A 15,794-nucleotide genomic window follows, 5' to 3' on the forward strand; every position below is an offset into this window, starting at 1 on the left:
GCAGAGAGAGAGCAGGGGGAGGAGAGGCTGCAGAGAGAGAGAGCAGGGGGAGGAGAGGCTGCAGGGAGAGAGAGCAGAGTGAGGAGAGGCTGCAGGGAGAGAGCAGAGTGAGGAGAGGCTGCAGGGAGAGAGAGCAGAGTGAGGAGAGGCTGCAGAGAGAGAGAGCAGGGGGAGGAGAGGCTGCAGAGAGAGAGAGCAGGGGGAGGAGAGGCTGCAGGGAGAGAGAGCAGAGTGAGGAGAGGCTGCAGGGAGAGAGAGCAGAGTGAGGAGAGGCTGCAGAGAGAGAGCAGGGGGAGGAGAGGCTGCAGAGAGAGAGCAGAGTGAGGAGAGGCTGCAGGGAGAGAGCAGAGTGAGGAGAGGCTGCAGAGAGAGAGCAGGGGGAGGAGAGGCTGCAGAGAGAGAGCAGAGTGAGGAGAGGCTGCAGGGAGAGAGCAGAGTGAGGAGAGGCTGCAGGGAGAGCTCAGAGCAGCCTGGCAGTGCCTGGAGGGGCTGCAGGAGAGCTGAGGAGGGACTTTGGGCAAGGGTTGGCAGTGGCAGGAGGAGGGAGAATGGCTTTGGGCTGGGAGAGGGGAGAGAGAGAGTGGAGAGGAGGCAGAAGTTGTGGAGAGTGAGGCTGGGGAGAGCCTGGCACAGGCTGCCCAGGGAGGCTGTGGCTGCCCCCAAGCTGGAGGTGTTCCAGGCCAGGCTGGATGAGTCCTTGAGCAGCCTGAGCTGGGGGAGGTGTCCCTGGAGGAGCTTTGAGGTCCTCCCCCTCCAACCCAACCCAGTCTGTGGCTGCTTGGGTCCCCCCTTGGTGCCAATCCAGGCCTTGCCCTGCACTCCCCAGGTCGTTCTGCATCTTCCCAGCAGTAAAGCTGCTTCCAGCCTCATGCTTGAGGGCTTTGGGGTGCAGAAGGGTGGAGCTGGTGGCTTGCTCTAGCAGAGGCCTCCAGAGCTTCTCTTCAGCTGTGCTGCCCCAGGCTGTGGCCTCTCAGAGTCTATTCGTGGCAGCAAAGGGCCAAGGCCACAGGGCCAATGAAGAATGAGGCAGTGCCTGGCACAAAAGCTGCATTGTCCCCTCCTGATGGCACCTCGGGGGTTGTCCTTGGCCCTGTTGGCCCCAGGGCCCCTTCAGAGCAGCACATTTGGGTTCTCCTTGCCCCTTGCTCCTTATTAATCCTGACACAGGACATGAGCCTGGATGGAAGCTGTGGAATCCCAGCTGGACAATGGCTGCTCTGTCCCACAGGCTTCCTGCTGCTGCAGCCACTGCTGCTGCCCCCCCAGGAGCAGGCACCCTGGCAGCAGCCACTGCCCTGGGCTGGGCACTGCTGGGAGCACATCTCAAGTCCTGGGGGCAGGTTTGGATTCCTCAGTGCCAGGAGGGTATTGAGGAGCTGGAGAGGGAACAGAGAAGGGCAAGGAAGGTGGGGAAGGGTCTGGAGAGGAGAGCTGGGGAGGGGGAGCTGGGGGTGGGGAGGCCTCATTGCCCTCTACAGCTCCCTGAGAGGAGGCTGCAGCCAGGTGGGCTCTGGTGCCAAGGAACAAGGGACAGGGCAGGAGGAGATGCCCTCAGGCTGCCCCAGGGCAGGGTCAGGTTGGCCATGAGGAGCAATTTGTGCCCTGCAGGAGTGGTCAGGGCCTGGCCCAGAGAGGTGGTGCAGTGCCCATGGCAGGAGGTGCTCCAGAACCTGTGCCCATAGAGTCCCAGAGCCAGGCAGGCTGGCAGACAGCTCCAGGCTCAGCCATGCCAACCTCTCTCCCAGCCCTGCCCAACCAACCAGCCCATGGCACTCAGTGCCCTCAGCCAGCCTTGGCTTCAGCACCCCCAGCCATGGGCACTGCACCACCTCCCTGGGCAGCCCATGCCAGTGCCAATCACTCTCTCTGCCAACAGCTTCCTCCTCACACCCAGCCTCAGCCTGCCCTGACACAGCTTCAGCCTCTGTGCCCTGCTTCTGGCCCTGCCTGCCTGGCACCAGAGCCCAACCCCAGCTGGCCACAACCTCCCTGCAGGCAGCTGCAGGCAGCAATCAGCTCTGCCCTCAGCCTGCTCTGGGCCAGGCTGCACCCCCCCAGCTCCCTCAGCCTCTCCTGACAGGGCACAGCCCCAGGCCCCTCCCCAGCCTTGCTGCCCTGCTCTGGGCACCTGCCAGCCCCTCAGCAGCTCTGGGCTCAGAGAGAGCTGGGCTGAGGCCTCCAGGCCTCTGCTGATTCACAGCAGTTTGGGATCTGGGTAGTGATGACAACACTTTAGAGAGTCTAATCTTAGCCCCAGCCACCCCCGTGGAGCACAGCACCAGCCTGAGCTGCAGGCTGGCAGAGTCCTGGCTCTGAGCTGCAGCCAGAGCTTGCCTCAAGGACTCTGCTGGGTGGAGAACTCCTGCCCCAGCTGGACAAAAACCATCAAGGACCTGGGATCTGACAGCAAATTGCAGGTGGATCTCTGATAGTGTGGGCAGGAGCAGGGCAGGGGTTGTGCCCCTGGGCTGGGCACTGGGGAGGGCACAGCTGCAAGGCTGGGGGCAGGGTTGGGCTGCTGAGTCCTGCCAGGAGGGCACTGAGGAGCTGGAGCAGGGCAAGGAAGGTGGGGAAGGGTCTGGAGAAGGCAGAGGAGGAGCAGCTGAGGGAGCTGGGGGTGGGGAGGCTGAGGAAGAGGAGGCTGAGGGGAGGCCTCCTTGGCCTCTGCAGCTGCCTGAGAGGAGGCTGCAGTCAGGTGGGGGTTGGGCTCTGGTGCCAAGGGACAGGAGCAGAGGAGATGCCCTCAGGCTGCCCCAGGGCAGGGTCAGGTTGGGCATGAGGAACAATTTGTGCCCCCTGAGCCTGGCCCAGGCTGCCCAGGGCAGTTTCCATCCCTGGAGCTGTGGTGCTGAGGGCCATGGCTGGTGGTGCCCTGGCACTGCTGGGCTGGAGGCTGACTCCATGCTCTTGGAGGCCTTTTCCAGCCTCCCTCACTGCCTGATTCCCTCACCCAGTCCCTCCCAACAATGCTCCCTTTGCCCTGGGGAGGGCTCAGCAGCTGAAGGAGCCAGCATGGGGTCAGCTCTGCAGGCTGGGCTGTCACAGAGCTCTCTCAGGGCTTTTCCTGTCCCCTGCCAAAGGAATCTTTCATCTCAGAGCTTCTCCCACTGCAAAAAGAGAGCAGAAAGAAGCAGAAGCCACAGGGAACAGCCTGGGGCAGAGAACTCCTGGGCTCACCCAGCTGCTGGGTGACCTTCAAGAGCATCCAGCCCAAGCACAAACCCAACCCCTCCACAGGCACCTAACCTTGGCCACAGGTGCCAAGGGCACAAGGCTCTGGAGCACCTCCAGGCATAGGCCCAGCAGCACCTCCCTGGCAGCCTGGGCCAGGCTCTGACCCCTCCTGCAGGGCACAAATTGCTCCTGGGGGCCCTGGGGCAGCCTTGAGGCCATCTCCTCTGGGCCTGTCCCTTGTTCCTTGGCACAAGAGCCCAACCCCCACCTGGCTGCAGCCTCCTTTCAAGCAGAGACCTTGAAGAACATCAGGTCCAATCCTGCACCCAGCAGTGCCAGGGCAGCACTACCAGCCCATGGCACTCAGCACCACAGCCCCAGGGCTTGGGAACCCCTCCAGGGCTGGGGGACTCCACCACTGCCTCTGGGCAGCCTGGGCCAGGCCTGGGCAAAGCTCAAGGGGCAGAAATTGTTCCCCATGGCCAAGCTGAGCCTGCCCTGCAGTAATTCCAGGCCACTTCCTCTCCTTCCACCACCTGCCTGATGGATTCCATCTCTTCTCCTCCCTAGGCCTCTGCAGGGGGGTCCAAGGGGTTAGTTTGCTGTGGAGTGGCAGCCTGGCAGGAGCCAACTGCCTGCAGAGGAGGAGGGAAGTGTGAAGACAGTTTGCAAAGCTGCTCCTCAAGCCACCCCTTAATGATGACTTAGCCCAGACTGAGCTGGGGAGGGAGGAGAGGACTCAGCCCAACAGCTCCCAGCCCTGAAGAACTCCCACAGGCTTCCAGCATCCAACTTCCATCACCAAGGAGAGTTTGGGGATCAATAATCCCACCCTGAGCTGCAGGCAGAGCAGAGTGGGCAGAGGGCAGGAGAGGAGACTCTGCCCTGGGCTGTGCTCAGAGCTCAGCTGCAGTGCTGTGGGCAGCAGCAGCAGCAGCAGGGCCCAGAGCTGCTGGAGGGAGGCCAGAGGAGGGCAGCAAGGGGAGGCAGGGCTGGAGCAGCTCTGCTGTGGGCACTGCCAGAGGGAGCTGGGGGGGTGCAGCCTGCAGAGGAGAAGGCTCCAGGGGCAGCTGAGAGCTGTGGCAGAGCCTGAAGGGAGCCTGCAGGGAGGCTGCAGAGAGCCTTTGGCTGAGGGAGTGTGAGGCAGGCCCAGGGCAGTGGTTTGGAGCTGAGGCAGAGCAGGGCAGAGTGGAGCTGAGGCAGGAGCTGGGCAGCAGCAGGGTGGGCAGAGGCTGGCACAGGGTGGGCAGAGCCTGGCACAGGGTACCCAGGGAGGCTGTGGCTGCTCCAAGGCCAGGCTGGAGGAGCAGCCTGTGCTGGCAGGAGCTGTCCCTGCCTGTGGCAGGAGGTTGGAGCTGGCTGAGCTCTGAGCTCGCTCCCAGCCTGAGGCTCTCTGGGCTGAGTCCAGCTGCACCCTGAGCACACAGGGCAGGGCTTGGGGCCCAGGTTACCTGCAGGGCACTGGAGTGGTCGTTCTGGCAGGCCAACTCCTGCTCCACCTCGGAGACCTCCAGCAGGTTCCTGTCCCCCACCAGGCGGGAGAGCTCCCCCACCACTGTCACATGCTTGGCCACGGCGCCGGAGAGCTTCCGGAACTGCGGATAGGTCTCCACGAAGGCCTGGGGGGGCAAGCAGAGAGTGGCTCAGGGCAAGGCCAGCACAGAATGGCTCAGGGCAGGGCAAGCAGAGAGCAGCTCAGGGCAAGCAGAGAGTGGCTCAGGGCAGGGCAAGCAGAGAGTGGCTCGGGGCAGGGCCAGCAGAGAGTGGCTCGGGGCAGGGCCAGCAGAGAGTGGCTCGGGGCAGGGCCAGCAGAGAGGCTCAGGGCAGGGCCAGCAGAGAGAGGCTCAGGGCAGGGCCAGCAGAGAGAGGCTCAGGGCAGGGCCAGCAGAGAGAGGCTCGGGGCAGGGCCGGCACAGAGAGGCTCAGGGCAGGGCCAGCAGAGAGAGGCTCGGGGCAGGGCCGGCACAGAGAGGCTCAGGGCAGGGCCAGCAGAGAGAGGCTCAGGGCAGGGCCAGCAGAGAGAGGCTCGGGGCAGGGCCAGCAGAGAGAGGCTCGGGGCAGGGCCAGCAGAGAGAGGCTCGGGGCAGGGCCAGCAGAGAGAGGCTCGGGGCAGGGCCAGCAGAGAGAGGCTCGGGGCAGGGCCAGCAGAGAGAGGCTCGGGGCAGGGCCAGCAGAGAGAGGCTCGGGGCAGGGCCAGCAGAGAGAGGCTCGGGGCAGGGCCAGCAGAGAGAGGCTCGGGGCAGGGCCAGCAGAGAGAGGCTCGGGGCAGGGCAGCAGCGCCTGGGGGGGCTGCCAGAGCTGCAGATGTGGGCAACCGGGGCCAGATGAGGGCAACCAGGGCTAGCAGCAGATGTGGGCAACCAGGGCCAGATGTGGGCAAGCAGGGCCAGCAGCACATCTGGGCAACCAGGGCCAGATGTGGGCAACCAGGGCTAGCAGTGCATCTGAGCAATCAGGGTCAGACGTGGGCAAGCAGGGCCAGCAGCACACCTGGGCAACCAGGGTCAGATGTGGGCAACCAGGGCTAGCAGTGCATCTGGGCAACCGGGGCCAGATATGGGCAACCAGAGCCAACAGCACATCTGGGCAACCAGGGTCAGATGTGGGCAAGCAGGGCCAGATGTGGGCACCCAGGGCCAGCAGCTGCAAGCGAGCAGCATTAAACTCCCCTCACTAAGTGCAGCTGACCTAAGCCAGGCAGTGCCAGTGTGGGCCTGTGGATGATGCAGGCCTGAAGCCCAGGGGCTGCCCCTGGGGCTGCTCCTGGCACTGCCCCTGGGGCTGCCCCTGGGGATGCTCCAGCAGAAGCAGGCTCTGGGCTGGGTTTAAGCAGCAGAGGAGGCAGAGGCTGCAGGAGCTGGGAGCAGGAGCTGGGCTGGGATCTATGGAGCCAAACAGGCTGCCCAGGGAGGTTGTGATCTTTGATCCCATCCTGTGCCTCTGCTCCACAACCTCCCTGGAGTTGTTCAAGGCCAGGCTGGGTGAGGCCTTGAGCTGGTGGAGGTGTCCCTGGGCACAGCAGGGGCTTGGATCCCATCTGGGATCTCCAGGGCTGGTTGAACTCCTGAGCAGAGAGCTGCTGCCAGCTGAGATTCCAGAGTCTGGGAAACCAAAACCTTAAACCAGAGCTTCTGGAGAGCTTTGGGGGCTCCAGCAAGGCCTCATCAGCAAGCTTGGAGCCCACAGCACAGTGGTGGTGCCTGTGGAAGGCTTCAGCCAAGACCTGTGGCACCAGGAGAGGGCAGGAAGGCTCCAGGAGAGGGCAGGAAGGCTCCAGGAGAGGGCAGGAAGGCTCCAGGAGAGGAGCCCAGCAGAGGTCAGAGCTGCTGGGAGCTGCACTGCAGTGCAGCAGGAGGACCTCGGGAGGTGCCCTCAGTGCCACCTACCTTCATGTCTGCGATGGACTCCAACTTCTGCTGCTCCTTAGGCTTCCTCCTCTGGAAGTCCTCCATGAGGTTCTTGATGTTGCTGCCAATCTCTGCGAAGTTCAGGTACATGTTCTGCAGGGCACAGGGGACAGAGCTGAGGCAAAGCCACTCTGATGGCTCCACACAGCCAGAGCTGACCTAAGCACAGTGGCACAGAGCCAGGCAGGCTGGCAGAGAGCTCCAGGCTCAGCCATGCCAACCTCTCCCCCAGCCCTGCCCAACCAACCAGACCATGGCACTCAGTGCCCCCAGCCAGCCTTGGCTTCAGCACCCCCAGCCATGGGCACTGCACCACCTCCCTGGGCAGCCCATGCCAGTGCCAATCACTCTCTCTGCCAACAGCTTCCTCCTCACACCCAGCCTCAGCCTGCCCTGACACAGCTTCAGCCTCTGTGCCCTGCTTCTGGCCCTGCCTGCCTGGCACCAGAGCCCAACCCCAGCTGGACACAGCCTCCCTGCAGGCAGCTGCAGGCAGCAATCAGCTATGCCCTCAGCCTGCTCTGGGCCAGGCTGCACCCCCCCAGCTCCCTCAGCCTCTCCTCACAGGGCACAGCCCCAGGCCCCTCCCCAGCCTTGCTGCCCTGCTCTGGGCACCTGCCAGCCCCTCAGCAGCTCTCTGCAATGCAGGAGCCCAGAGCTGGGCACAGCACTCCAGGGCTGGCCTGAGCAGTGCCAGCACAGGGGCACAAGAACCTCCCTGCTCCTGCTGCCCACACTGCTCCTCAGCCAGCCCAGGCTGCCCCTGGCTCTCCTGGCCACTCTCCCCTCTTCCAGCTTCAACTCCTTCTCTCTGGGGAAGGGCACACAGAGAGCCCTCAGCTTGGCACCAGGCAGACAGCAAACTCCACAGCTGACCTCACCTGGATGCTCTGAGCCAATTCCCTGCCCCAATCCCTGCCTCTGATGCCAGTCAGCAGGATGGGACCACAGAGCTGAGCCAGCAATAGCTCAAGCTCCTTGCTGAGACCTCCCCTGCAGTGCTGAGGGCAGCTCTGGAGCCCTCAGCACTGCACAGACAGGGACTGGGGAGGCCACAGCAGTGGTGGCAGGGCTGGAAGACTCCAGCCTGGAGCAGAGAAGGCTCCAGGGAGACCTTCTGGAGAGCTTCCAGTGCTGAGCAGAGAGCTGGGAACAGGCTCTGGAGCAGGGCCTGGGGTGACAGGACAAGGGGAGATGGTTTGAGAGCCCAAGAGGGAGATTGGGGAGTGGAGAGGAGGAGAAATTGGAGCTGCTGAGGGTGGGGAGAGCCTGACCCAGGCTGCCCAGAAGGGTGGGAGATGCCTCCTGGCTGGCACCAGCTGCTGGGGGCTGTGAGCAGCCTGCTCTGGCTGGGGCTGTGCCTGCTGAGTGCAGGGGGTTGGGACTGGAGGAGCTTTGCAGCTCTCCCTCAGGCCACCCCAGGGTGTTGGAGGCTGTGAGCAGCCTGCTCTGGCTGGGGCTGTGCCTGCTGAGTGCAGGGGGTTGGGACTGGAGGAGCTTTGCAGGTCTCCCTCAGGCCACTCCAGGGTGTTGGAGGCTGTGAGCAGCCTGCTCTGGCTGGGGCTGTGCCAGCTGAGCTCAGGGCTGAGCTCTGCAGCTCCTTTCCCACCTCAACGTCCCCACCTCAAGCTGGCAACTCAGTGACCCAAACCCAGAAGTGCTGCTGCACATCAACCCCTCCCTGAGAGCCAGGGGAAGCAGAAAGCTCTGCAGCTGCTGCAGCTGTGACCCCCAAACCCCAGCGCCAGCAGCTGCCGCCGGCACTCCGAGCGCCGCCGCTGGCAGCAGCTCTGCCACCCCCCCCCCCCTCCAGGCTCAGAGCTGTCTGAGCAAGCTGTCTGGAAGTGGCAGAGCCAAGAAGCTGGTGCCCAGCTGGGTGGAGGTGGCCTCTGAGACACCTACATTGGCATAGAACTCATCGTTCTCGGCGGACAGGACAACCTCCCGCAGGTCCTTGCTGATGCCTGGCACCCTGGAGAGGTCGATGCGGTTGTTGTTGATGCCCAGCAGCTCGTGGACCATGGCCTGGTATGTCCACTGGGGAGGTGGGCAAGGAGAAAAAAGGCAGATGGTGACCTCAGCCAGGGAGCCAAGGGATGGGTTTCAGGCTGAAGTCAAAGCAAAAGCAAAGCAGAGGATGGTTGGGGGGTGGGGAAGAGACCTCTGGAGGTCAGCCAGGGCAGGGCACTGAGGGATGCAACCCGGGGCAGGGGTTGGAAGCTCTCAACTCCCAGCTCTCAACTCCCAGCACCTAGGATGGATCCCATCTGGTGCCATGGACTTGTGAGGATCCAAGTGGCTCAGCAGGTCCCTTACTGCTGCCTCCTCTCCACACAAGGAGGCTCCACAGCCTCTCTGGGCAGCCTGCTCCAGCCCTCCAGCACCCTCACCACAAACAACTTCCCCCTCCCCGCTCAGATGCAACCTTCTGGGCTCCACTTGGTACCCCTTGGCCTGGCCCCTGGGGCACCACCAGTAAGAGCCTGGCCCCTGGGGCACCACCAGTAAGAGCCTGGCCCCTGGGGCACCACCAGTAAGAGCCTGGCTCCTGGGGCACCACCAGTAAGATCCGGGCTCCTGGGGCACCACCAGTAAGATCCTGGCCCCTGGGGCACCACCAGTAAGATCCTGGCTCCTGGGGCACCACCAGTAAGAGCCTGGCCCCTGGGGCACCACCAGTAAGAGCCTGGCCCCTGGGGCACCACCAGTAAGATCCTGGCTCCTGGGGCACCACCAGTAAGATCCTGGCTCCGGGGGCACCACCAGTAAGATCCTGGCTCCTGGGGCACCACCAGTAAGAGCCTGGCCCCTGGGGCACCACCAGTAAGAGCCTGGCCCCTGGGGCACCACCAGTAAGATCCTGGCCCCTGGGGCACCACCAGTAAGAGCCTGGCCCCTGGGGCACCATCAGTAAGATCCTGGCCCCTGGGGCACCACCAGTAAGAGCCTGGCCCCTGGGGCACCATCAGTAAGATCCTGGCCCCTGGGGCACCACCAGTAAGATCCTGGCTCTGGGGGCACCACCAGTAAGATCCTGCCCCTGGGGCACCACCAGTAAGAGCCTGGCCCCTGGGGCACCACCAGTAAGAGCCTGGCCCCTGCTTCTTGCCTCCCAGCCCTCAGATCTTCACAGACACTGCTCAGGTCCCCTCTCAGCCTTCTCCTCTCCACTTTCTATCCTGCCCATACAAAAGAGCAACTCCAAAGCACAGCATGGTGCAAACACGAAGGAGAAGGACCCCTGGAGGTAGTTTCCATAGGCAGCAGCCTCTAAAAGATGAGGAGTGGAGGATCAAACCCTTCAAACATCTGTGTGCCACCACCACCTGCCCCTCTCTGCCTGGCAGAGGTCCCACAACACAACCCCTGCCACGTCCTGCCTGCTCCTCGGCCTCTCTGCAGCAGGAGGAGGATTCCTGCCCATCAGCAAGGGCTAAAGGGGCTGCGAGGGGCAAGGAGCTTGGGCTGCCAACTTGTAAGTGGTGCCCAGGGTCAGGCCAAGGGGCACCAAGTGTTTGCCTCCAGGAGGCAGGCTGGCAGCTGGGAGCATCACCTGGTTGAGCAGAGGAGTGATGGCATCGTCGGAGCGGTCCAGGAGCAGCAGCAGGGGAGGGACCTCGGTGCGGCGGAAGTCGAAGAGTTCATACTCCTTGGTGATGACTTGCTGGGGAGAGAGGCAGCCTGGGCCAGGAGCCAGAGCAGCAGCAGGCCAGGCTGGGCTGGCTGGGAAGGGACCCTCTGGAGAGCATCCCCCTGCACCCCCCCAGCCCCAGCAGGGCACCCCCAGCAGCTTGCCCAGCAGCACAGTGCCCAGGGCAGGCCTTGGCAGCTCTGCACACCAGGAGGCTCCACAGCCTCTCTGGGCAGCCTGCTCCAGCCTCCTGCACCCTCACAACAAACAACTTTCTCCTCCTGCTCACACACAACCTCCTGCCTGCCACTTGCTGCCCCTTGGCACCACTCCCAAGGTGCCAGCCCCAGCCTCTTGCCCCTCCCACAGCCTCTTGCTGAGCACTGAGAACTTCTCCAGACCCTTCCCCACCTTCCTTGCCCTTCTCTCTGCCCTGCTCCAGCTCCTCAATGCCCTCCTGGCACTCAGCAGCCCAACCCTGCCCCCAGCACTGCAGCTCTGCCCTCCCCAGTGCCCAGCCCAGGGGCACAATCCCTGCCCTGCTCCTCCTGGCTGCCACTTGCTGCCCCTTGGCACCACTCCCAAGGTGCCAGCCCCAGCCTCTTGCCCCCCACCCCCACAGCCCCTTCAGCTCAGAGCCCCTCTGGGGCTGCTCTCCTGCAGGCTCTCAGCCCCAGGGCTCAGCCTTTGCTCCTCCCAGAGCTGCTCCAGGCCCCTCAGCACCTTCCCAGCCTGCCCTGGACTCTGCCCAGCAGCTCCCAGGCCCTCTGCAGCTGGGGGGAGCCCAGATCCAGATCAAGTGAAACCCTCCTGTGTTGTATCTCCTCTAGTTCCAGCCCTGCCATGCCCAGGGACAGCTCCCCCAGCTCAGGCTGCTCAAGGCCTCATGCAGCCTGGCCTGGAACACCTCCAGCCTGGGGGCAGCCACAACCTCCCTGAGCAATCTGTGCCAGGCTCTGCCCACCCTCACCCTCAAGACTTTCATCCTCATCCCCAGTGCAAACTGAAGCAGAGATTGGAGGGTCCTGGCTGTACCTTCACACACTCTGCCAGCCTCTTGGCAGGCTCAGAGGACAGCTGGTACCGGATCATGGGGCACTTCTTCAGGGACAGAAGCAGAGCAGTCAGCCCTTGGGTGGTCCTGGCGAGGTGAGCAGAGTCCCAGCTGCGCCCCTGGGAGGAGCCAATGGGTCATGAGAGCGGGGCCCAGGCTGGGAGGGACCTCAGGGCTCAGCCCCAACCTCCTGCAGCCACAGGCAGGGCCAGGAGGATGCTCCCCCTCTGGCTGAGCTCCTGCTCCAGGGGGAGATGTCCTCAGCCTGGGCCAGCTCCAGCGAGGCCAAAGGGAGCCCAGAGCAGAGCCTTGGAGAAGGCTGCAGCTGCCCAGCAGCAGCTCTGCCCCCACAGCAGGCTGCAAGCAGGGAGGGAGGACACAGTGCAGAGCTGGGGGGTGCAGAGCCCTGCCCTGAGCACCAAGCCCTGGCGGCTGCAGCAGGCAGCAGAGAGCTGCACAGGAGGTGCTGAGAGCAGAGAGGGACAGAGGCAGAGCAGGGCCCAGGCTGGGAGGGACCTCAGGGCTCAGCTCCAAGCTCCTGCCACAGGCAGGGGCAGCTCTCAGCTGCACCTCCTCCAGCCTGGCCCTCAGCACCCCCAGGCAGCAGCAGCCACAGCCTCCCTGGGCAGCCTGTGCCAGCCTCTGCCCACCCTGTGCCAGCCTCTGCCCACCCTGCTGCTGCTCAGCTCCTGCCTCAGCTCCACTCTGCCCTGCTCTGCCTCAGCTCCAAACCACTGCCCTGGGCCTGCCTCACACTCCCTCAGCCAAAGGCTCTCTGCAGCCTCCCTGCAGGCTCCCTTCAGGCTCTGCCACAGCTCTCAGCTGCCCCTGGAGCCTTCTCCTCTGCAGGCTGCACCCCCCCAGCTCCCTCTGGCAGTGCCCACAGCAGAGCTGCTCCAGCCCTGCCTCCCCTTGCTGCCCTCCTCTGGCCTCCCTCCAGCACCTCTGGGCCCTGCTGCTGCTGCCCACAGCACTGCAGCTGAGCTCTGAGCACAGCCCAGGGCAGAGTCTCCTCTCCTGCCCTCTGCCCACTCTGCTGGAGCCTTCTCCTCTCCAGCCTGCCCACAATGGCTTCTCCATGCCCAGACTAATCCTTGGCCCTCAGCACTACATCTCTGCCCTTTTGCAACCCTTCCAGACATGAGGCTCCAACTCCCTCCCTGGGCAGCCTGGGCCAGGCTTTGAGAACTCTCTTAGGGTAGAATTTTCTCTTCATAGACTCATGGAAAGGTTTTGGCTGGAAGGGAGCTCAAAGCTCAGGCAGGGCCATGGGCAGGGACAGCTCAGGTCACTCAGGGCCTCATCCAGCCTGGTGCTGAGCACCTCCAGGGAGGTTGTGGAGCACAGAAGCACCCAATGTGATCAAAGATCCCATTGGGTGCTTCTGTGCTCCACAACCACCCTGGAAAACCTGTGCCAGGCTCTCACCACCCTCACTTCTTCCTCACATCCACTTTCAATCTCCCCTCTGACACTTCAAACCTCCTCCTCCTCCTCTCATCCCCACCCCTTCCCAACAGTCCCTCCCCAGCCCTCCTGCAGCCTCCTGCAGACCCTGCAAGGCCACTCCAAGGGCTCCTGGAAGCCTTCTCCTCTCCAGCCTGCACAGCCCCAACTCTCTCAGCCTGTGCTCAGAGCAGAGCTGCTGCAGCCCTCTCAGCATCTTGGTGGCCTCCTCTGGGCTGGCTCCAACACTTCCATGTCCTGCTTGTGCTGGGGGCTCCAGAGCTGCCCCCAGGGCTGCAGGTGGGGGCTGAGGAGAGCAGAGCCAAGGGGCACAATCCCCTCCCTTGCCCTGTGCCCACACTGCTCTGGCTGCAGCCAGCACAGGGTTGTGTCTGGGCTGCACTCACCCTGCAGGCTCCTGTGGAGCTTTGCATCAGCCCAGACCCCCAGGGGCTGTTCCAGACCCCCAGGGACTGTTCCTCAGGGCTGCTCTCAGCCATTCCCCACCCAGCCTGGAGCTGTGCTTGGGGCTGCACCCACCCAGCTGCAGCACCTTCCACTTGGCCTGGCTGAATGCCCTGAGCTTGGCCTGGGCTTCTGTGTGCCCCCTTCAAAAGGGACAAAGGGACTGCAGTGGTCACAGCTCTGGCTGGGAAGTCTCTGAGTGAGGGGACAGAGACTATGGAAGGGCTCAGGCTGGAAGGGAGCTCAAAGCTCCTCCAGGTGTCTCACCTAAACCTCTCCTGCTGCAACCTGAGGCCATCTCCTCTCCAAACCTGCTGCTGAACCTTCTCACCTCAGGTTTTATCCCCAGGTCTCAGAAGCCTTCCAGCAGAGTCTGGAGGAGCAACTCAGCAGAGGTCCCAGCGTGGATTCCTCAGAGTCCCTCCCCTCAGCACCAGCAGCTGCCACCAGCACCAACCCCAACCCCACTCTGGCTCCTGCTCCCTCTACTGCCTGCCAGAGCAAGGCCCTGGAGCTGCTCCCATACCTGGCAGCAGCCCAGGAGGTTGAGGGAGAAGAGGTGAGGGTTGACTGCGATGTAGTCGCCGTAGAACTCCTGCAAGGGGGAAGCAAAGTCTGAGGTGTCCCAGCCCAGGGAGGGGTCCCCAGGTCCCAGCAGCACCCCCAAGAAAGCAGCCCCCAAGGCTGAGCATGTCAGAGAACTGCTCAGATCCCTCAGCCCCAATCACTGAGCCCACACTGGCCCTCAGCACCACAGCTCCAGGGCCTGGGACCCCCTCCAGGCATGGGCACTGCAGCACTGCCCTGGGCCAGGTCCTGACCCCTCCTGCAGGGCACAAATTGTTCCTCCTGCCCAACCTGACCCTGCCCTGGGGCAGCCTGATGGCATCTCCTCTGGGCCTGTGCTTGTCCCTTGGCACCAGAGCCCAACCCCCACCTGCCTGCAGCCTCCTCTCAGGCAGCTGCAGAGGCCAAGGAGGCCTCCCTCAGCCTCCTCTTCTCCAGCCTCACCACCCCCAGCTCCCTCAGCTGCTCCTCCCCAGCCTCTTCTCCAGACCCTTCCCCACCTTCCTTGCCCTGCTCCAGCTCTTCAGTGCCCTCCTGGCACTCAGCAGCCCAACCCTGCCCCCAGCATTGCAGCTCTGCCCTCCCCAGTGCCCAGCCCAGGGGCACAATCCCTGCCCTGCTCCTCCTGGCTGCCACTTGCTGCCCCTTGGCACCACTCCCAAGGTGCCAGCCCCAGCCTCTTGCCCCCCACCCCAGCCCCTTCAGCTCAGAGCCCCTCTGGGGCTGCTCTCCTGCAGGCTCTCAGCCCCAGGGCTCAGCCTTTGCTCCTCCCAGAGCTGCTTCAGGCCCCTCAGCACCTTCCCAGCCTGCCCTGGACTCTGCCCAGCAGCTCCCACAGCATTGCTGCTCCATTCCAGGCTGCTGGTGCCATTCTTGCCCAGCTGGGCACCCCCTGGCTCATCTCCAGCTGCTTCCAAGCAGCCCCACCAGGTCCTGGGGTCTCTCCTTTGGGGAATGATTGGAAACTTTCAACTGCCAGAAGTTCACCTGAACTTCAGCCACCACCTCCTGCTCATCAGCCTCAGCCAAGGACTTGACCTCACTCTTGCTGATCACATTGCTGAAGTCTGGAAGAAAACAACAGTGAAGGAGCAGCTGAGAGCCACCAACACAGCAAGAAACCATGGAGCAGCTCAGCCAGGGGCATGGAATGGGCTGGGAAGGACCTTCAAGATCATCCAGCTCCATGCCATGGCCAGGGACAGCTCTCCCAGCACAGGTCCAACCTGGCCTTGGACTTGCCACAACCTCCCTGGCAACCTGTGCCAGGCTCCCCCCACCCTCACTCACAAGAATCTCTTCCTCATCTCCAGTCTCAATCTCCCCTCTTCCAGCTCCAACTCCTCCTCTCTGGAGCAGGGCACACAGAGAGCCCTCAGCTTGGCACCAGGCAGACAGCAAACTCCACAGCTGACCTCACCTGGATGCTCTGAGCCAATTCCCTGCCCCAATCCCTGCCTCTGATGCCAGTCAGCAGGATGGGACCACAGAGCTGAGCCAGCAATAGCTCAAGCTCCTTGCTGAGACCTCCCCTGCAGTGCTGAGGGCAGCTCTGGAGCCCTCAGCACTGCACAGACAGGGCCAGGGGAGGCCACAGCAGTGCTGGCAGGGCTGGAAGGGCTCAGCTGGGAGACTTCAGCCTGGAGCAGAGAAGGCTCCAGGGAGAGCTTCTAGAGAGCTTCCAGTGCTGAGCAGAGAGCTGGGAACAGGCTCTGGAGCAGGGCCTGGGGTGGCAGGACAAGGGGAGATGGTTTGAGAGCCCAAGAGGGAGATTGGGGAGTGGAGAGGAGGAGAAATTGGAGCTGCTGAGGGTGGGGAGAGCCTGACCCAGGCTGCCCAGAGGGGTGGGAGATGCCCCCTGGCTGGCACCAGCTGCTGGGGGCTGTAAGCAGCCTGCTCTGGCTGGGGCTGTGCCTGCTGAGTGCAGGGGGTTGGGACTGGAGGAGCTTTGCAGGTCTCCCTCAGGCCACCCCAGGGTGTTGGAGGCTGTGAGCAGCCTGCTCTGGCTGGGGCTGTGCCTGCTGAGCTCAGGGCTGAGCTCTGCAGCTCC

General features: G+C 63.7%; 1 protein-coding gene across 1 annotated transcript in view; it reads right to left on the reverse strand.

The window, feature by feature from the left end:
* VPS45 (vacuolar protein sorting 45 homolog) overlaps positions 1-15,794 on the reverse strand; it is a 36,837-nt gene that overhangs the window by 17,493 nt on the left and 3,550 nt on the right. Inside the window, exons 4-10 of the mRNA XM_064175957.1 lie at positions 14,732-14,811; positions 13,704-13,772; positions 11,248-11,385; positions 10,135-10,245; positions 8,484-8,618; positions 6,561-6,674; positions 4,626-4,793 (exon numbers count right to left, since the gene is read on the reverse strand). Coding sequence (XP_064032027.1) covers positions 4,626-4,793; positions 6,561-6,674; positions 8,484-8,618; positions 10,135-10,245; positions 11,248-11,385; positions 13,704-13,772; positions 14,732-14,811 — 815 coding nt within the window. The remainder of the gene's footprint in view (positions 1-4,625; positions 4,794-6,560; positions 6,675-8,483; positions 8,619-10,134; positions 10,246-11,247; positions 11,386-13,703; positions 13,773-14,731; positions 14,812-15,794) is intronic.

The sequence above is a fragment of the Pogoniulus pusillus genome, chromosome 43 (assembly GCF_015220805.1).
Source record: "Pogoniulus pusillus isolate bPogPus1 chromosome 43, bPogPus1.pri, whole genome shotgun sequence".
Classification (NCBI taxonomy): Eukaryota; Metazoa; Chordata; class Aves; order Piciformes; family Lybiidae; genus Pogoniulus; species Pogoniulus pusillus.